Source organism: Arvicanthis niloticus, chromosome 4 (assembly GCF_011762505.2).
Source record: "Arvicanthis niloticus isolate mArvNil1 chromosome 4, mArvNil1.pat.X, whole genome shotgun sequence".
Taxonomy (NCBI): Eukaryota; Metazoa; Chordata; class Mammalia; order Rodentia; family Muridae; genus Arvicanthis; species Arvicanthis niloticus.
In genome coordinates this window covers 91,803,178-91,825,735 of record NC_047661.1, presented here as the reverse complement: position 1 = coordinate 91,825,735, position 22,558 = coordinate 91,803,178, and the positions used below count along the sequence as shown (strand labels likewise).

The 22,558-nt window shown below is 33.7% G+C and overlaps 1 protein-coding gene across 1 annotated transcript; it reads left to right on the top strand.

Annotated features, from left to right (window-relative positions):
* Positions 1-758: 758 nt before the first annotated feature.
* LOC117707013 (pancreatic alpha-amylase 2a5) lies at positions 759-9,169 on the top strand. Its single transcript, XM_034500285.2, has 10 exons — positions 759-947; positions 1,275-1,421; positions 2,193-2,381; positions 3,114-3,344; positions 4,993-5,126; positions 5,812-5,934; positions 6,027-6,126; positions 7,303-7,421; positions 7,529-7,654; positions 8,952-9,169. The coding sequence occupies exons 1-10, from the start codon at positions 780-782 to the stop codon at positions 9,139-9,141; spliced, it is 1,527 nt and encodes a 508-aa protein (XP_034356176.1). The 5' UTR covers positions 759-779; the 3' UTR covers positions 9,142-9,169.
* Positions 9,170-22,558: the final 13,389 nt, after the last annotated feature.

The window sequence follows — 22,558 nt, the reverse complement described above, 5'->3', positions numbered from 1 at the left end:
TGATGTTGCTTCTTTACCTATACTATAATTTTCTTTCACAGGATTTTCATACACATTGTGAAAGGCAGTAAATTTCTACTTTTTATGGAGTATTATGTCAAGAAGAAAAGATATTTGGCTAGGAAGAAAAACTAACACACAATGAACTTGATTGCTTTGCACACTGAGGTTTCAATCTATGGGTTGATGAAAAAGAAATGCATATTTCACAATTCAAAAGGCATTTAATTTAATTCTATCTCCCCTTATATAATTCTATTTCTTTATTTAGAGTACTTTCTATAAATTGGTGACTTGCACAAAATCTTAACTTTTTTCATTCTCGTTTTACTGAGATAATAGGTGCATGCCACAGTACTTTGCATCATCTTAAAATTCAATGAAAATACTGAAATAACAAAAAATTTTAAGTGGGGAAACAAAAAGAAATGAATTGATTTTCCGATCATTTCTATTTGGAATGGTGCAATACAAAAATTTAAAGATGGAAAGTCCCAGATTTATTTGATTTCAGTTGTAATTCTCCTTGTACTTGCTGGTGGAGGTCATAAAAAGTAAGATCTAATATCAGTCAATTAATGATTGATATTTAAAAGAATTAAGTTTATTCTCCATGGGAGTTTCTGAAGAACCTTCAGCTGTGTGCATCATTGCTTCTAATCTCTTTTGAATGATAGACTGTACTTTAAATATTTACTCATGAGCATTTAGTTTGGAAATGTACTTTGTGCAGGTATATAAATAGGCACCAGAAAGAACACTGACAACTTCAAAGCAAAATGAAGCTCATCCTGCTGCTTTCCCTCATTGGGTTCTGCTGGGCTCAATATGACCCACATACTACGAATGGGAGGACTGCTATTGTCCACTTATTTGAGTGGCGCTGGGTTGATATTGCCAAGGAATGTGAGAGATACTTAGCTCCTAAGGGATTTGGAGGGGTGCAGGTAAGATTAGTTCACAAACTAAATGCAGAGCTTACTGTGCTATTGTAATATTCTAACCAAGACTAATGACTTTAGAGCACAACTTCATTTCACACAAAACTTTGCTGAGAAAGTAAAAAAGTTTGGTAGTTGTGGAACCTTTGTATTTATTGTAGAATATCAAGAGGACCTCTGCAATGTCCTTCCATAATATCTGGTTATTGTTAGTCAACAGAAATGAATGTTTGTAGGTTGAGAAGTAATGTCAGATTATTGATAGCTTTCTACAAGATTTAGATATATAAGTAAGCCATAGTCTGGTACTAATTATAACTGTTTTATTTGTAGGTCTCTCCACCCAATGAAAATGTTGTAATTCATAACCCCTTTAGACCTTGGTGGGAAAGATACCAACCAATCAGCTACAAAATTTGCACCAGGTCTGGAAATGAAGATGAATTCAGAGACATGGTGACGAGGTGCAACAATGTTGGTGTAAGTGAAGACACATTTTCTTAAAATCATTATATATGAAAATCATTATATATATTTCTCTTTTGTATCTATTTTTGTTTAAGTAGGTTTTAAATTTCTAAAATTTTACTTTACAGTTTATGTGTTATTGAAAATACAGTCCTATCTTCTTGTCAACTTTTGAAATCCTTGAACACACACCATTTGAGGTTGAAAGAATAGTACTCATAAAGTAAAATGTTGACTTTTAAAATTAATAACTATAGAAACCTCCTAAAGTATTTTCATGGGCACTGATTCATGAGTGAGGATTAAGTTATGTTTATGTGATTTCTTTTTCTAACTGAAATTTGTAGGTTTTCTTCCCCTATCATTATTTTAGGTAATAAATACCTTCTCTGTTCTATAATGAAGAGATAAGTATCTTCCCTCTAGTTTTTAGCCATGTAGTATATAGATTAAGCTATGTTCTTTCTCCTTGTAACTCTGTAAAATTTCAAACACAATAGTCTCTCAAATTTATACTATGTCGTATCTTGTCAAACACTGAACTTTTTATGTAGTCTTTATGGTGGTGTCTGTTTTTTTCTCCCCAAGACCTCTATATTCTTTTCCACAAAGTGTAATTATTGATGGTTTTCTTATTTCACATTAGTTTTCTTTCTTACTTGACTCACTTTTCTAAAGTGACTATACAAAGCAGCAGATTAAATGTTTTGGAGAATTGTTGGGAGACTGTAATGAAACCATAGATTTTTGAGTCCAACTGAAGTATGCACTTTCCTTTTCTAGGTCCGTATTTATGTGGATGCTGTCATTAATCACATGTGTGGCTCAGGCAACCCTGCAGGAACAAGTAGTACCTGTGGAAGTTACTTCAATCCTTCTAAGAGGGAATTCTCAGCAGTTCCATATTCTGGTTGGGATTTTAATGATAATAAATGTAATGGAGAAATTAATAACTACAATGATGCTAATCAGGTAATGAGAGAGACAGTTATGGGAATAAACAACTGTCTATGCTTCTACATATGCACAGAAATTTACAAATGCCATTGAACATAGAAAGAAAACAATATGACTAATACAGGACACTGAAAAACAGAAAGGAAATGTGTCCTTAATTTTTTTTTACATTGTTTTGTAAGGATATGCTAATGTCAATGATAAAGGTAGGGGTGCTCTTTCAAAAATTTGTCTGAAAAATTAAAAGCTTGATTTACTTAATTATATAAATACGATGAAATGGAAAACATTAGAAATACAAATCATATATAGAAACAGTCTTCAAAGACTGAATCACAGTCTAAGTTTTGTACTTGTATACTTAATATGAGCAAATTCCCTTTGATATTTTTGACCTATGTAAAATAAAGAAAATGAAGGAAGAATAAAAGAGAAATGGAGAAGGAGATCTGAAGAGAACAAGAGAGAGAGAGAGAGAGAGAGAGAGAGAGAGAGAGAGAGAGAGAGAGAGAGGATCATCAGGAATGAGAATGGACCAACTATAATGCTCACCTATCTTAATCTCTGATATTCTGCATATTTACAACAAAAATTTCAGTCTCTGTGTTCACATTAGAACATCAATATATTCCATGTCCCAATTAAAACCCATATAAAAATTTTGCTATTGATAAATCTGTGAATGACTGAATGATGAATTATCAGGCAGAAATACCTTTTTATAAATCAATATTTTTTCACCAACAGGTCAGAAATTGTCGTCTGTCTGGCCTTCTGGATCTTGCACTTGATAAAGATTATGTTCGGACCAAGGTGGCTGACTACATGAACCATCTCATTGACATCGGTGTAGCAGGGTTCAGACTTGATGCTGCTAAGCACATGTGGCCCGGAGACATAAAGGCAGTGTTGAATAAACTACATAATCTAAATACAAAATGGTTCTCCCAAGGAAGCAGACCTTTCATTTTCCAAGAGGTAGAACAATATATAGTTTTTTTTTTTTAAAAGTTTGATACTATAGTTTAATTACAATGTTTCTTCGCTCCCTTTTCTACCTCCAAATACTTCCATGTACCTACCCTGCATACTTTCCTTCAAGTTCATGGCCTCTGTTTCTTACTTACTGTTATTGTATATATATGTGTGCATGCATGTATGTAAAATATATACATATATATGTATGTATAATACAATCATATATGCGTATATGTACTCAGACATACAACACACACATATATATTTCCTAAATATAATGGATGTAGCTCATAGTGCTTCATATGTAAGTGATTTAGTTCAGATATTGCCCTGAATATGTACATTTACAAGGTTGACTTGTCGGTACTGGACAATCAGTTGTGCTCTTCCTTCAGGAAGGCTCCCTGTACTCTGTTTTCTATGTTCTTTGCATAGGACCTAAAACCTCATGGGATTTTCCTTTAAATATTATCATTTTGTAAACCAGATATCAGATTTCTCTAAGTATATAATTAATAATGTTGGTTAATACGTCAGTCTTGTGTAGAGTTGTCATTCTGTCCTTAAAAATACAAATGTTGTTAATCAGAAATACCACACTTAATTCTTTTTTAAAATTGGTTATTTTATTTATTTACATTTCACATGTTGTCCCCCTTTCTGGTCTCCCTTCCCCAAACCTCCCATCCCATGTCCTTCCCTTTTGCCTTTAAAAGGATGTTCCTCCACCCACCCACCCACTCCAGCAACACACCTCTAGCATCCCTCTACACTGGGACATTAAGCCTCCACAGAAACAAAGATCTCCCCCACCACTGATGCCAGATAAGGCTGTCCTTTGCTGCATAGTAGCTGGAGCCATGGAACCACTCATGTATACTCTTTCTTTGATGGTTTAGACCCTGGGAGTTCTGGGGGGTCTGGTTAGTTGATATTGTTATTCTTCCTATGGGGTTGCAAATTCCACTTCATCTCCTTCAGTCCTTTCCTTTGTGGTCCCCAGGCTCAGTCCAATGGTTGGCTGTAGGTACCTGCATCTGTATTAAGTGCAGGAAGAGTCTCTCAGAGGATAACTAGGCTAGGCTCCTGTCAGCAAGCACTTCTTGGCATCAGCAATAGTGTTTCAAGAAAGTGCTAACTTCATTAATCTATATCTTATATTCAAAGATATCGTTTTACAAGACAGAAAAATTATGCTTATTGTCTCAAGCTAATCTTCCTGATTTTCTCTCATGTTAATGGCATTATAGGTATTTAAGGAAAATGGAGAAGACATTTTCTTTAGCAATAATGTTACTTGAAGTGTACTGAGGATGACAACATTGTATCTCTAATTTCTTTAGAAAAGTTCATGAGTTATAAGTGTTTCTAATGTTGACAAGTGTTACCTTATTGTGAATTAGTGAGTTGTCCCTTCTGACAGTTATCCTGGAGGATAAAAATGACCCTTTTGTAATTTGGATTGTAATTTGCTTTCCTTCAATAATGTGACATATGGTTTATGAATGAAATCAGAATGTAGGTATACAGAAAGCCATTAGTAATTTCAAATAACAGAACTCATTTAAATACTCTAAATAATATTATATTTCAATAATATGATTTAAAGTTATAAATAAATTGACAGTTGCTCCAATGTCTCTCATAGGTCATTGATCTGGGTGGTGAGGCAATTAAAGGTAGTGAGTACTTTGGAAATGGCCGTGTGACAGAATTCAAGTTTGGTGCAAAACTTGGCACAGTTATCCGCAAGTGGAATGGAGAGAAGATGTCCTATTTAAAGTAAATATACACCATTTCAACATTTGATCGATCATATATTTGTTGTCATTTGGCATCAATAAGATATATCTTCAAATACCCTAACTTACACAACTATGAAGTTGTTGATTATTAGTTAAGCTTATTGTTCAACAACCCTTAATTAATCATATTTTTATTTGGCATATTAGTCAACTGATAGCAGTAGAAATCCAAAGTATCACTTTGTGATTTTTGCCTGTTTCTGATAAGTCCCTTAGATTCTAAGAATGTTTTTTCGTGGTTTACTAAAAATATGTTAGCAAAAATAGTTGTATTCATAAGTGATTCTTACAATGTGGCCACAGTATGGAATTTCCTTGTGCTACCTTAGAGAATTAATTGAAAATTTCAAAAGTGTGTAATTTAAAGACACAGTTAAAATTCATTTTTATTCTATATTATATAACATGGATATCTAAATTCTCAAGTCCATAATATTATAATACAATTAAAAAGATCTAAAGAGAAAAATCTCAGAAAAAAAGGTTATATAGTAAGACCTAAATGGGGATAAAATTCCCATGTATGTTACCATAGAATGAATATATATATATATATATATGAAAGACTTCTCATGAAATTGCCATTTATTTAGATAATTGAGATGTCATATGTAATGTTACACTAAGCATTGTGAAAGAATAATGTGCTTTTTAAAATTCAGGAACTGGGGAGAAGGTTGGGGTATGGTGCCTTCTGACAGAGCCCTTGTGTTTGTGGACAACCATGACAATCAGCGAGGACATGGTGCTGGAGGATCATCCATCCTGACATTCTGGGATGCTAGGTAGGATAACATTCTTTGCTGCTGTGGAGCCTGCTTTTAATGACAGTAATTTATTATATACTTCTGCTTTAATACTATTTTGAAACTTTCAGAATGTACAAAATGGCTGTTGGATTTATGTTGGCTCATCCTTATGGATTCACAAGAGTAATGTCAAGTTACCGTTGGCAAAGAAATTTCCAGAATGGAAAAGTAAGTCTTGGAGTTGTTTGAAGCATATTTTATTCTAGAAAGTGGTTCTGTTTTAAGTTCATGTAAATTTATAGCATATGGAATTATTACTATGTGTTCATTCACTACAGTTTTCTAAAATGAGGGCAATGAAGAAGTACCCGATAGTGAAAATGATGTAGTTGAAATACTAACAAAATGCAGAGTGAAAACAGTTAACTCCTGCTAAAGCCCTCACTCATAGTTTTAACATTGAATTATGCCTGCTAACACCAAAAGAAATTTCAAATTCTTTCTGCCCTTGGTACAATAAATGTCATCATATGAAGATACTTTTATTTTTCCTGTGGAATTAGAAAGCATCTGATTTGAGGTTGATTAAGGAAATTACAGTAGATAAAAGCTTAGAAGAATACCAAAACAGTGATTTGATGAAGCAATCCATGTGTGCCTTGAATTATATCCATTATGTGTTTGTTTATTAGTTGCATATGTATAAGCAATTTCAAAACTTAACTAAGCAGTGAGACTACCAGATATCTTATAGCTATGTGAAATATCATATCTCAGTGGAAAATACTAGCCTTATAGAGACACATCAAATTATATATATATAATATATATATATATATATAATAAATCTGCCAGATACTTTTTATTTTCTTTGAATACAATTCATTTGTTGTGTGTTGAAATTTATTCTCTTTTTGAAGTACTCTCATGAGTAGAATAACTTTTTAGAGGTATATTCAAGTATTTTGCCATCATAAGATGTTCACTAATACTTTGATAAACTTAAAAATGTCAGAACATTTTATAAGCTATTGGTAAGAAATCAACTCACATTAACTTAAAAATTGTTATATTAAAAGAATTTTCATAGATGATTTTAATTTTTATAGTAGCCAATAACTATGTCCCTTTTTTATGTCTATACTGAGGCACATTCATTTAGTGTATAGTGATGGAAATATTTCAGGGAGTAACTGGAGTCTGTTTGACTATGGTTGTAGAGAACCTCAGTTTACACAGAAGTAAAAAACTCAGTGAAAGTCTGTGAGAATAATTAAGGACTTAGTTCATAATTACCCACTGCAGAGACAGAATTAGACCAGTGGACTTGGTTTTGGTTTTCTGTAGTGGCAAAAGTCAGGGAGCTACAGGCATTCAAATGATGTGATTTTTTTAATAATTAAGGATCAGAATGACTGGATTGGACCACCTAATAATAATGGAGCAACAAAAGAAGTGACCATTAATGCAGACACCACTTGTGGCAATGACTGGGTCTGTGAACATAGATGGCGTCAAATCAGGTGGGATGTCCCCTTCAGGTCTTGTCTAATAAGGAAGTTGTTTAATCTTTTTATTTTAAACTGTTAAAATGTTGAAATGAGCATTTCACTCGATTTTGTGATTTTAGGAACATGGTTGCCTTCAGGAATGTAGTCAATGGTCAGCCTTTTGCAAACTGGTGGGATAATGGCAGCAACCAAGTAGCTTTTAGCAGAGGAAACAGAGGATTCATTGTTTTTAACAATGACGACTGGTAAGTAGATAGTGATTAAAGTAGTCTTTCCCTGTCCATTTTTCATATTTCATATTCCATGTCACATATTTTTCATATGTGAAAAATCTTTAAACAATGGATTTAAGCCACAAAATGTTCAGTATACATAAAAATAATATATGCTTTCCTATTTTTCTTTTATGTTAATAAAATTTTGTTTTTGTGATCTTTAACTACAGTTTACAATGACGTAGCATGCATTCATATTTACAAGCTCATTTGAAACATTTCACAAATCACATAAGTAGTAAACATATAACTTAACATCATAAAACAATGTGCCATATTAGTACTTATTCCAGTACCTTTTATTATCAATTATGTGTTTATCCATTTTACAGTCTTAAGTTTTCTATTTATGTATTTTAAATATTTTTAAGGTATATGTGTATTTGCATCCGGTTTATGAATTGCTTCAGGAGGTTACTTACTCTGCCTTTAAAGTCATCAATATTGTCTTTTCACCTGCAGTACTTCTGAGTCTTCATTATTGCTCCTTCATCTGTAGTACTCTAGATCAGATAGCAGAAGTGGTGCTCACTGCCTTTCATCCTAGTACTGAAAAAGCAGAAGCACACATATTGCTGGATGTTTGAGGCCACCTTGATCTGCTTAGTGAAGTTCAGTATAGCCATGGATATGGAAAGACACCCTGTCTTACAAACAAAACAAAAAAAGAATTCTAGATAGAGAGTATCTTTTGGAGCCAGTGAAATGTCTAATTTTAAAATGAACTTTCTGTCAGGTTGAGAATACTTTTCCCTATAGCATACTTGATTGGCTATGATACAATAATAGAAGTATGTAACTTGTTGGGTTTTTTTTTCCTAAAAGACCACATGGTTGGTTGTTTAGGGGAACTAGAATTACTTCATGCAGACACTTTTCTATTACAAACTTGTATGTATCTATAGAAATGCTAGATTTAATTCTTGAAAACGTTATTTATGGCATCATGTAATTGAAGGTTTGAAGAATTGATGCTACTAAAATTAAAAAGAATCATCAGAATGTAAGTCCAGCAGAGGACAGACAGGAAACAATGATCTTCCTGACAGGAGGGCTTTAGTGCTGAGCTTCACAGGGTTCTCTGTGTTTTTCTGGTCACTACAGGCCATGGCATTAATATATTTGGTACATATTTGTTACATAGAATTCACTTGCTCCCACTAGCACATTTTTTTTGTGTGTGTTTAGATTCTCTCACTGAGTTCTGAGTCTTTACTGTTTTATAGCACAAGGTTGGGGCACTTATTATTTTGTGGATTTTTTCCAGGGCTTTGTCAACAACTTTACAGACTGGTCTTCCTGCTGGCACATACTGTGATGTCATTTCTGGAGATAAAGTCAATGGCGGTTGCACTGGACTTAGAGTAAACGTTGGCAGTGATGGCAAAGCTCACTTTTCCATTAGTAACTCTGCTGAAGACCCATTTATTGCCATCCATGCTGACTCAAAATTGTAAGAAGCAAATTAAAGACATGTAGAGAGCACATCGATTGAGTCTGCTTCTTTTTTATGTGCTTTGCACTATAGCTTTAATGTCTATTTTCTTTGTTTATTATCATGCGTGCCTGTTGCTGTGTCTGTCTGAGCACTGGAATGTACGTAGGATGTATAAACACCCCTGTGCCATGGTGTAACCTCTCTGCCTCTTTCCATAAGGCTGATCAAACTGAATTCATCAGGTTTCCCTGAAATACTCTTTTATCTACTATTCTATGTTGCTATCTCACCTGTCCCTTAATTTTTAGAGTTTATTTCCTTGTAGCAAAACCCATAAACTATAAACAAAACCCATAGACAATAGGCAGAAATCACAAAACTCACAGAGTCATCAGATATCATCATCCTAGATATACTAAGCATTAGCAGAATTTCTAAATGTTTTTCGTAATAAATTCTCTGATCTCTTAATAGTGTCCTGGCAAATATTTTGCTCTACAATTAGTATAAATTCTTTCCTGGATTCTTTTTCAAGTATGAAAAATTACTTTCAGTGAATTTTATTGGCAATCTAATTATTCATTAAGCATGCCTTTGGCTACTTGTAAATCCATCATTGTTCAATTTCATCTCTTTTCTTCAAATTTCTTTCATAATTAATTATCCCTCAAAATATTTCCTCATTCCACAATACTCACACATGTTTCTGTTTTGGTCTTCTTCTATAAGTGGCCTGTGGTTCTTGGGACCTCAGAGTCCTCTTGTTTAGTTGGGGGCCTCTGCTGGGGATTTGGCAGTTTGCATGACCTTTGGTGTTTAGGATACTGTTTTAGTCTTTGTGATACTGGAGTTTTCGGAACTGGCATGACCTCTAGGGTTCTGGATAACTCACAGTCTCTGGTAAAGCAAGGAGCTTCTGCCGGAGTTGTGGTCTGGGACATGGAGATGAGTGAAGTGGGTACTGTTGGGGAAAGTTTGGCAGACTCTAAGGAAATGTTGGTGGTCTGCCTCAGACCCTTACCTGTGGCTCTGGGTACCAGCATGGCTTCTGGTAGAGCAGAGAGATTCTGCTGGGGTTGCGGGTCAGGATATGGAGACCTGGAAAGCACAGACTGGTACTTGCCAGCTCATATGTGCCTTAGTTTTTATTTTCTTTTACTAATAGCCTTAAACAATGAACGTGAATAGTAGAAATAATAGAATGCACATGTAATCATTAGATAACTACATGCAATGTTTACTATGCATTAGCAGAAAACCTAATTCTTTTCCAAGAAAATACTTAGAACTTGGATGGCATCCTGAGAATTTTTTTTTTTTTTTTTTTACCATTAATATCATTTGCTTCACGTTATCCTATGTGTTGCATAAAAATTATTTTCAATAAAACTCACCCACTTATTAAACATGTTTTGATTACTTTAAAACTAGTCACTGCTCAATTTCATCTAGTCACCATTTTCTTAAAATTTGTCTTATAAATAACTATTTAAAGAAAAAATATTCCTTTTCTAATTTCACAATTCTAACAATACTTCCAGCACATATATATTCCATTGTGTAACCTATCTCATTACTCAGCTGATGGCATTCTTTGTTCAGTGTACAGAAGCATTTCAGTGTCATAAATTCCTGATGTTACTGTATGAACAATTGCAATCACATTCAGAAAGCCTTCCTTTTGCAAATGAGTTTACACATGTGTTTTATCTTATTCTGACACATCACTTCCCTGATTTGCCCCTCTGTGATGTCTTTTAGATCACACTACAGTTGCAATGCTTTATAGGTAGAGTATCTGATCTGCTTACACTCCTGCACATTCCTTCTGTTCCCCAACTGAGAGTGCTGCCCCTGGTCCTTGCATCTCTTGACTATGTCATACTCAATGCTTATACTCCATGCAACTTTCTGGATATATTTTGACCTATCCTATTTTCAGCCAGTTTAATATTCAACACCTTTGATTCAAAGTTTGTTTTCTGCAATCTCATGAAGTACTACTGGTAGATAATTTTAGTGTATAATTCTGTATCACCAGTTTTGATTTCCCAAATGTGTGTTTTTTTTATGGGGAATCTAGGGCAATAACCTCAGAACAGTAATAGATGCCTTCTTTGTATTTTTTTTTATTGAAATAGATTTTGCTTCATAAAATATATTTTGATCATCATTTGTCTTCCTTGCCCAGATCCTTCCTTTATCACTACAGATTCACTTTTACTCTTTTTCTCCATTGTTAGAAACAAATAGGAAACTAAATAATAATGATGATGATAATCATGATAATAATAATAAAGTTTTAGTAATTACAAATTAGTAATTAGGGTAGTACCATAAATATCCTATTATTATTCTTTGAAGTATTTCCTGCTAACGTTTGGTCTTTTGCTGTGTGTTGTAGCGCTAAATACAGGATCCTAAGATCTGAGACACGAGAATCTACACATAAACAAGTGATGATCTTGCTTCTTAATTTAAAACTATTGGTTGAATAAAGATGCTGACAGCCTTTATCTGGGCAGAAGAGAGATAAGTGAGGTTTTGTTTTCTAGTCTTGAGTCTGAGGCAGGATCACGAGAGGGAAAGAGAGGGAGAGAAACTTGATAGAGAAGACACTATGTAGTAGGTGAGTATGAAAAAAATGGCCATGAGGACTGGCCAATTAGAGTTAAGAGCAGTCCAGAAGGAACATAGCAAGTTATAACTGGGAGTCATTACTGGAGAAGTAGACATTAATAGCTTAGAGGGCAGATATCTGCACAGTTCTATGCTTACTAAATGGTTATAAATGTAAAGGTTTTGTGTCTTAATATGGTCTGGGACCTGAGTAATCAAAGGCAGGGTAGAAGCCCCTGACTGAATTTAAATATATTGCTACATCAATTTTCTTTTTTGTGAAATCATTGTTAAATTTGAAATTTTCTGTTTAAACATATACCACTTGTCTATTTTTACACCTTAACTTCCACGGAAGTTAAATAAGAAGTAAGTAAGTGACTTTAAATAATTAAAAAATAATACAGAAGAAAGCAATGTAGTAGTGCTAGTTTTATTAATGTAGAAAGTCTTCGTATGATCTTTTTACAACACAGACTAGAGCTATATTTCAGTGTTAGAGTGCTTTCCAAACACTGAAAATGTCCCAGAAAATCTCCATATAAAAATAAAAAGGGGTACATTGATAAATATGTAAATTCATATGTTCTCTATTACAGTCTAAAAATAACCAAATTAATTCATTCTAAAACTTTCATTCACTGTTAATACTTTACAATACTTTGCTTTATTCCCCTTTTGACATTATGAGTCCCCTGAGAAATGAGTGCTGTAAGAACGTGTGAATTAAACTGTGCTGAATAACCATGGGTCTTTATTAAACAGTAGAAAAAATATTATGCTTTAGTCATAAAAAAAGCTCTGAAAATTTCCAGTGACTTATTAATATTAAGGTTAATTTTCATGATCATCTAAGATCAATTCTAAGAGGATTCGTAGAAGTTTTTTTGTGATAATAATGGAAAGATAATTTTGTCTGTCTTTTTCTCCAGACAAAATCCTGTTGATTTGTCCCTAGTGCCACAACAGAATACCAGCTGCAACTTTTCTCCTCCCTGCCCCCATGTCCTGTGAATACCCCATATTATCCCCATTAAGATACATTCTCCCCTGATGGGGAACTCGGGGTAGAAAGTCCCAGATACCAGGAAAACAAGAGAATCCCAGTACCCAACAGGAATGTCATTAGCTGAAATACCCAACAAAGGGTAGAGACAATTTGTAGAGACCATATTCAAAAGTTAGGCATGGTACCCAGTTGAGGGGTGAGGCAACTCACCCATCTCCAAAATTTTAACTCAGAATTCTCCTGTCTAAAGGAAATACAGGGACAAAGAGTAGAGCAGAGACTGAAGGAAAGGCCATGCAGAGACTGTCCCACCTGGGGATCCCATGCTAACAAACACCACACCCAGACACTATTGCTGATGCCAAGAAGTGCTTGCTGACAGGACCCTGATACAGCTGTCTCCTGAGAGGCTCTGCCAGATCAATAGAGGAGTGGATGCTCTCACCAAACTATTGGACTGAGCATGGTGACCCCAATAGAGGAGTGAGGAGAAAGACTGAAAGAGCTGAAGGGGTTTGCAACCCCATAAGAAGAATAACAATATCAAGCAACCAGACAACCCTGAACTCCTAGGGACTAAACCACCAACCAAATAGTACACATGGAGGGACCAGTAACTCCAGCTGTGTATGTAGCAGAGGATGGCCTCATCTGGTATCAATGGGAAGGAAGGCCATTGGTCCTGTGAAGGCTCGATGCTCCAGTGTAGAGGAAAGCTAGGGCAATGAGGCAGGAGTGGGGGGACACTCCCATAGAAGCAGGAAGAGAGGTGGTAGGATAGGGATTTTCCAGAGGGGAAACCAGGAAAACATTTGAAATGTATCTAAATAAAATAATAAACAAAAAATTGAAAATAAAAGATACATCTCCCTCATGCCTGACTGCAAGTCCAGCGGGTACTTCATGCTAACCTAAGAGCCTTTCTTCCCAGGAAAACAAGTAGGCTGAGGTCAGACACACCCCTCTCCTACTGCTCCTGAGATACAATTCCCCCAAGTCTCATCCTCAGCTCTGTTGCTGGAAGCTTGTAGTCCCCAAAGGAACTTGTCTGGTTTCAGTGGGAAAGGATTCTCCTAATCCTGTAGAGACTTGATGCCCCAGGAAAGGGTAGAGTGTAAAGGAGTGGTAGAAAGTACCCTCTTAGAGGCAAAGGGAAGGGTAGATGGGATGAAGAACTCTTGGGGGGAGGAAAGGGGAAAACATTTGGAATGCAAATAAAACAAATTTAAAAAGAATTAAGAAACCCTTATAATAACCTTTATGAATATGATAGAGATCTGTAAAGAGGAAATGAATAAATTCCTTAACAAAATCCAAGAAAAAAACACACAAACAGCATTTGGAAATAAATAAAACTATTCAAGACATAAAATTGTAAATTGAATCAATAAAAAAAAAAACCAAACTGACAGACTTCAGGAAGTAAAAAGTTTAGAAATTTGTAAAGGAAGTACAGAGACAAGCTTCACCAGCAGAATATAAGAAGTGGAAGAAAATAAATCTTCGGTGTTGTAGATAAGGTGTTGTAGATAAAATAGAAGAAATGAATATATTGGCCAAAAAAATTTTATGTCTAAAAAACTCCTGACACACAACATCCAGGAAATTTGGTACAAGACTAAATTTGGTGAAAAGACCAAACCTAAGAACAATAGGTATAGAGGAAGAAGAAAACCAGCGCAATCCCCAGATGTTTTCAACAAAATCATAGAAGAACATTTTTCTAATCTGAAGAAGGAGATTCCTACAAAGGTACTAGAAGCTTACAGAACTCAAAGTAATGGACAGGACCAGAAATGAAAATCTCTTTCAATATAATAATCAAAACCTTTAATTACAGAATCGAGAATGGATATTAAAACTGCAAAGGAAAAAGACCAAGTGACATATGAAGGCAGGCTTTTAAGAATTGCACCAAACTCCTCAATGGAGACTCTAAAATCCAGAAGGGCCTAGAAAGATGTATTGCAGATTCCAAGAGACCACAGATGCAAACCCAGTCTACTACACCCAGAAGAACTTTCAATTACCATAGATGGTGAAAAAAAAAGATATTCCATGATAAAGCCAAATTTAAACATGTATCTACAAATCCAGTTCCACAGGAGGAGCTAGAAGGAAAACAACAACCTAAGGAGTTTAACTACACACATAAAAATAGGAAATAATCTTACATCAGCAAAATTAAAAGAAGATAAACACACACACACACACACACACACACACACATAAGCACACACACACACACACTCACACACATCCCATCACCACAACCACCATGATAAGCACCATCATTAAAATAATGGGGATCAATAATCATTGGTTATTAATATCTTTCAGTGCCAGTGGTCTCAATGTCCCAATAAAAGGATACAGACTAAGAGAATAGATGTAAAAATAGGATCCACCCTCTGCTGCATCCAAGAAACACACTGCAACTTCTAGAATAGACATTATCTCAGTGTGAAGTGTTGAAAGAAGATATTCTAAGCAAATAGACAAGCTGATTTTTAATATCTAAAATATCTAAATATCTAAAATATCTAAATAAAATCTATTAAGATTATTTAATATCTAAAAACAATAGACTTCAAACAAAAGTTAATCAAAAAAGATAGAAATGCCACTTCATATTCATCCACCAACATTACATTTCAATTCTTATCTTCTGTGCTCCAAACATAAATGCATCCAAGTTTGTAAAAGAAACACTACTAGAGCTTAGGTCACATATTGACTTTCACACACACAGAGTGGGAAGCTTTAATGGATACTCTCATCAATGAACAAATCATCCAGACAAAAATCCATCCAAGCTAACAGATATTATAAACCAAATGGACCTTTCAGATATTTACAGAACATTTTACCCAAAGACAAAAGAATATGCCTTCTTCTCTGCACCTATGGAAATTTCCCCCAAATTGACCACATTCTCAGACACAAAGCAAACCTCAGTAGGGACAAGAGTATTGAAATATCTCCCTGACAACCATGTATTGAAACAACATAACCAACAGAAATCTTACAAACTCATGCATGGAAACTGAACATTTCCCCACTGAATAAAAACTGGGTCAAAGACTAAAATAAAGAAGGAAATGAAAAACTTCTTACAATTCAATGAAAATTAATATATAACATACCCAAACTTATGAAACACAGTGAAAGAGATGCTAAGAAAAAATGTTTATAGCACTAAGTGCCTACATAAAAAAAATTGGAGAGATCTCATAGTATCAACTTAACAGCACGTCTGTAGGTATAGTAAAAAAAGAAGTAATTATATCCAAAAGGAGTAGTAGATGGCAAGAAATAATCAAACTGAGGGTTGAAATCCATGAACTAGAAACAAAGAAAACAATACAAAAAAGTCAATGAAAGAGTTTGTTGAGAAAATCATTAACACGATAAAGAAACAGCCCCCCAAACTAACTAAAATGCAGGGAAAGAGAATATCCAATATAGAAAAATTAAAAATCTCAAGTAAAAAGGACATAAAAACAGACATGGAAGAAATCCAGAGAATCTTAAGGACACAATTTAATATCCTGTACTATGTTAAATTAAAAAATAAAAAATAAAAAATAAATAGATAATTTTGTAGAATGCACCAATTAACAAAGTAGCTAACCAATGTTTGACTAAACCTAGGCCCATTCCATTAGATGGAACTCATACCTAATAGCACTTGGGTAACCCAGAAGCAGAGATTAGTTAACTCAGTCATAAGGTAAAACCACGTACTACTCATTTGAAAAAAATTAGCAAACTTATTTTTAATGTTATTTTGCTTCCCCCATAGACCTTTTGCAGTCATCATCAGAGAAGCTTCCTCTGGAAACAGATGGGAATAGATGCAGATGCAGATGCAGATGCAGATGCAGATGCAGATGCAGATATTATGTGGAGAAAGAGCTTAAATGGATGCTATCCATCAAATTGCTCTCCTCAGAGCTCAGGGATTCCTAAAGAAGAGTAGGAAGAAACATTATAAGAACCATAGGGGAAGGAGGAGACCAGGAACCCAAGCCATATGAATCAATTAAGCATGATATATATGTACTCACAGAAACTAAAGCAGCAGACACGGCTTACAGGGATGTGTACCAGATCCTCTGCATGTATAACTATTACCTTTTTATTTTTATGGGACTCTTGACTGGGAGAATGAATGGATCCCTGACACTTGTGGTGCTCTTGGGACTCTTCCTCCTATTGTGCTGCCAGATCCAACTTTAATATGTTAGTTTTTGCTTCACCTTATTACATTTTATTTTGTTATTTTGGTAGTTATCTCTCCGAAGTCTGCTCCTTTCTAATGAGAGGCAGAAGGGATTTGATCTGGAGAAGATGGAGGGTTGGAAGGATCTGGGAGGAATGGAGAAAGGAACAACTATAATCAGAATATATTGCACAAGAAAAATTTATTTTAACTAGTAGGAAAATAAAAGAAGAAAAAAAAAGGCTCACTTGACATGAGCAGTTTAGGAGGCCTTTTAATAAAACATTATTTATTTTCACATTTAATTGCCAATGCCACATATTTATTCTCCACTGTGTATATATATAGTCATGTAGGTATAAGAGCATAAAATGTTTCTTAGCAATAATATATTCTTTCTGCATAAGATTAGAGAATAATGTAACAGAAACAATTAATCTCATGTGGAGTGAACATCTGAATATAAAGAAAACTGAGTATACTCTTTACTTTTATTACCTTAAAATACTTTCCACATTCCAAGATATTTTCAGCAAGAAATTATTTGATTCTACCATAGCAACTAATATGGGAGAGGCTAGGAGGATGGATGCTGGGAGCTGGACAGCTTGGCTTAGAACCATGACTGCACTAATATCCTGTTTTACCATTTTGAGCCACTTACTACCCACTTTCCCATGAATTTCTTTACTCATCCTACACGTAAATGTGATCACAATTTCACATTATGTGTTCTATCACTTTAGCATTTTTTTTTGAGCATCATATTGTGGGTGACAAACTTGAACCTCACAACAGACCTTTAATTCAGTGAATGTGTTCCCATTATACTCTCATCAATTTTATTGAATCAATTTGGCTCAATAATAAGCTACTGTGATCTGTAAACTTATTTTTACCAAACTTTTACCCTTATATTTTATAAGTGATTCAGAGGAAAAGTTGAAAGTCGAAGAGGATGTTGTATATTGACAAAGCAAAGTGATGAATTATGTTGTAATAGAGGAGTTGATAAAGCAGCAGCCGAGGGAAGGCAGTGGCTTCCAAGGACACCAGGGTGTCCTTGACACCCAATCCATCATAGGTCATTATGGAGCTCAGATCACACAGTACTGACAGAATCCACATTTTGAGAATTATATAAGATTTGAAAGAGACAATAGTGAAAAGATGACATAATATAAATGTATAAAATTTTATTTTTTTGTACAACAAACATTTATGTCCTGACAATCATGCCCATCAGAGGGTATTAGAATTCTCTGTCTATCATAAGCAGTCAGAAACCCAGCCTCCTTAATACTGTACTTTATCAAATTTACTTCTGTTTCTTCCATGCATCTGGTAGAATTGCGTCTCCTTTGAAGTTTGATGAAGAAATGTGACTCACCTGGCCAGTGGAATGTACTCTGGCCTTTTGATCTTCCAGAAAAGAAATTGAAACCAAACCAATGAAGATTTCTGTTGTTTATAATTGACAAATTCTAACTGTAGGTTTTTATGCTTGCTGATTTATACAAATTGGTGTGGAAAGTTTTTAAAAAATATATATATGCATTTCTTTTTACTTTCCTTCTTTTGTACTTAATAAGACTTAAAAATGATTTGATGTCATTCAGGGTTTCATGTACATTTTTGGGGGGAGGGGAAGGGGTTTGTTAACACACCATGTTTGCTTGCCCTGCAGCACAGTCAGTACTATTTGTTTTGGAAGTACTACCAAGCCTTGGCTCCAAACTTACCTTTAATTTCAGATGTGGTAGGCAGACATGCTAAACTTTGTCTTTCTCTAGCCTTCACATGTAATTCATGCTAAGCTTAAGTTTCTATTTCTTTTTCTGGTGGGTAGTATTGGTCGGAAAACAATGATTGTTTTGAGACAGAATGCACTGTAATACTCAGAGGAATTATGAATAAATTTAACTAAAGAAACCACAACTTGATTACCTTTTATGTAAAATATCCATCTTTAAATTATGTGACTTTGATATCCATAAGAAGAGTTTCAGCTAAATGCTTAAATTTATGATAGTTGGTGCATAAAGAGGAATCCTGAATTTGTGTCAGATTCCTCCCTCTGTAATATTAATACTGAAGTAAAAAGATGCCTATTTAATAACAATGATTAGAAAAATGCTTTTGAGAATATTATGTGTAATTTTTAATTATAATTTTAAATGTCAAATATAACTATTAATTTTTTCCAAATTATAATTCACATTACTCATATTTATGAAATATTTGTGGTGATTTAATCATCATGTAAACAGTGACCAAAATGGGGTTGTCATCATTTCTCCCTCAGAGATTTTGATAAACTTCTAATTTCTATCCATATTACATAGGTGATTATACTTCACAATAGCCTATCAAATATCTTATGAAATCACTAAAGGGAAAGATGTATAATGCTCCAAAAGAAATTATGAGGAGGAACAAGAAACATTAAACAATCTGTTTTAATAAGTATGCATTGTGTATATGTATTGCAATACTACAAATTGTCATAAATATTGAATAGTCTTTATTGAAAACAGAAGTATCCATAGTTCATTAGAGCAACATTTTTATTGTTAGGATGCTATCAAATGTTCTAATATATTATAAAATATATTATCATATAGTTATATAATATATTCATATACATAAGTAATATATTCTTAAATAATACAATATAATTACACACATATCAAACTCAAAGCATGCTAGTCAACATTTAGCCACTGAAGCACATCCTTAGCTCTATTTGACCTTATTATTTACAAATTCTTTATGCTCATGGCAGCTTTGTTTTTTAATTTTGTTTTTTATAATAATAATAATAATTATTATTATTATTTTAATTTATTCAGTTTGTATCCTAATCGCTGTCCCCCCATCAACCTCTCCCACAATCCCTTTCCATTCCTCCCATCTCCCCATCTCCCCATCCCCACATCCCTTTCACCTCCGAAAGGGTATAGGCTCCCCTTGGGTATCTCCCTAACCTGTTATATCAGATCTCTTCAGGGCTAGGCATATTCTCTCCTACTGAGGCCAGACAAGACAGTCTGGCTAGAAGAACACGTCCCTCAAACAGACAACAGGTTTTTTTGTATATTTATTTAATATATACATAATATAAGCATATTTATACATATTTTATTATAATTAATTTTATATTATATATTAGTTGTATAGTATAATTATGTAAATTATGTGTAAACATTTTATTTTATTTTTATTTATAAAATTTATTTATTTTTATTTATAATTAAAATAAATAATATATAATATATTATTTATGCATAATATAAAATATGTAAAAATAGATACAATATAATATATATTTATATATTATACATAAAATAATTCTTTAAAGTTTAAATAATAAATAAATGAATAAAATAAATAATAAAAGAAGCCATAATTTTATATTCTTAAGTAAACATGTACCATGTAAGGAAGGATGGTGGGTCATTGAGAGAACACAGAATATCATAGAAGCATCAAATTGCAAATCAAATATGAACAAAAATTTAGTTTTGTTAAGGATTTGTTCATGCAGATAGTTGTTGAAGGAGCAAAAGAGAACATTTTAATGGACAAAGAAATAATTAAGATCTTTAACAGGCTTGACAAACCTCTCAGACCTGGCACTTTCTCATTTCATCATCTTAATAAGTGATATCACTTTCAAATACCCTCATGTTCAGCATTTCTATTTTACTTGCTAATTGGATTCTGTTAACCCACACACCTACTGTTTTTCTAACAGTAACCTGCTCTGTTCAGGTGACAAGTCACTTACCTCGTTCCTTTTCAGTTATAAAAGTCTTCCTAATGACCCCCCATTTTTCGTTTTACACATTTATAACCTGTTTTTTTCCCCCATTTGGTAAATGTGAATTTCAATTCAATTTTTATCATAAGTTTTTTCCTTTATTGCTTTGGTAGCTCTTTCTTCAGTTTCTGGAAAGTCTTAGTCTGTTTGCTTCTCTGACATAATAATCTCATGGTACCTTTTCAATTTTCAGATAAGCTTTAGTCATTTAGATATTTTTGTTCTCATTATTAGCATAACTTATATATTTTAAGTGCTTTATATTTGTAAGCATTTCTGATAGCAACACAGAATTATTTAAAAGGAGAAAATAGAGATTAATTGATTACCTTGTATATTTTTAAAAGGAAATATAACAAAGGATTGTGAGAGATAATTAGCTTCTAATGGATTTAGAGGGGTACAGGTAATACTTGTTTACAGTTTAAATGCAGAGTTTAATGTACTTATATAAAAATGTTTTCTAATATCTTTTAATTATTCTGAGGAAATATTTCACTTCACATATTACTTTCATGAAAAAGTAAAAAAAATGGTGGGGATGGCAACTTTGTATTTTTTTTTTTTAGACATCCAGAGGCCCTCTCTATTGCGCTATCATTGTTTTCAGTGGTTCTGAAGCAATTCTGAATTTGCACAGATTAAGGACTGTAGGATCATTGATAATGCACAGGATTTATGTAAAGTAAGCCAAAAATGTGATAATCTCAACTGTGTTATTTGTAGATCTCTCCCCCCAATGAAAATACTGTAGTCCACAGCTCTTCAAGACCATGGTGGGAAAGATACCTAACAATTAGCCACAAAATATGCTCCGGATCCACATACTGAGTGCATTAATCACTTGTATTTCCTTTTTTTTTTTTTTTTTTTTTTTTTTTTTTTTTTTTTGCACAGTATAATCTTTATCCTTCATTTAGTCAAATCTATTAGTAATAAACCTGAAAAGGTATAAAAAGTACTCATTAAAACCATATATAGCTATAAGAAAATTGTAGCTAAGGTATTAATATGTTTTACAAAATCATCTTTAAGTTATTTGTTAAAAGAAATGCTCAGATTTATGAAAACATTCTGACAACTCTTTCATCACACATACCATTTATCTCATAGTACCCTAATTTCTCATCACTTTGGTCTTCTATTGTTTCCTCCCATGTTTCACTGTCTCCTTATCAACAAATCCCCTACATCCCCATGTTTTTTTTTCCTTGTATCCCACTACTTTCAAGTAGGGTTACCTGTATGACTCTAAGTGGAAAGTTACTTACCTAAACAAAGTCTACTTAACAATAAATAAAACACTGAGAAATATAATTTCTCCCACCCTAGCAGTCTAATTGCTTATAGCTCTTGAAGGAATAGAACCTTTTGGTATCTTCTCCAATTCCTGGTGGAATCTTGATGTGCCAAATTTCAAGCAGAACTTGAGTAGTTGACCATTGCTATGTAAGTTTATGGATGTGACATCCATTTCATGTACCAAAGATAGCACCTAACAGCGCTCCTCTCTGTCCTCCGATTTTGCATTCTTTCCACCACATCTTCCATGACATTTCTTTATATTTGAATAGGGTTCATAGATGTTTCTTTGTGGGATGAAGACTCAACAGTCACTTAATTTAAGCACTTTGACCAGTTATGAGTCTCTGCTTTATCTGTCAACCACAGAAAAGAAAACCCAGGGTGAGAGCAATACAAATCATTAGGAATAAGCATAATCTTATAGAAAATGTTTGAATACTATGACATCTATTTAG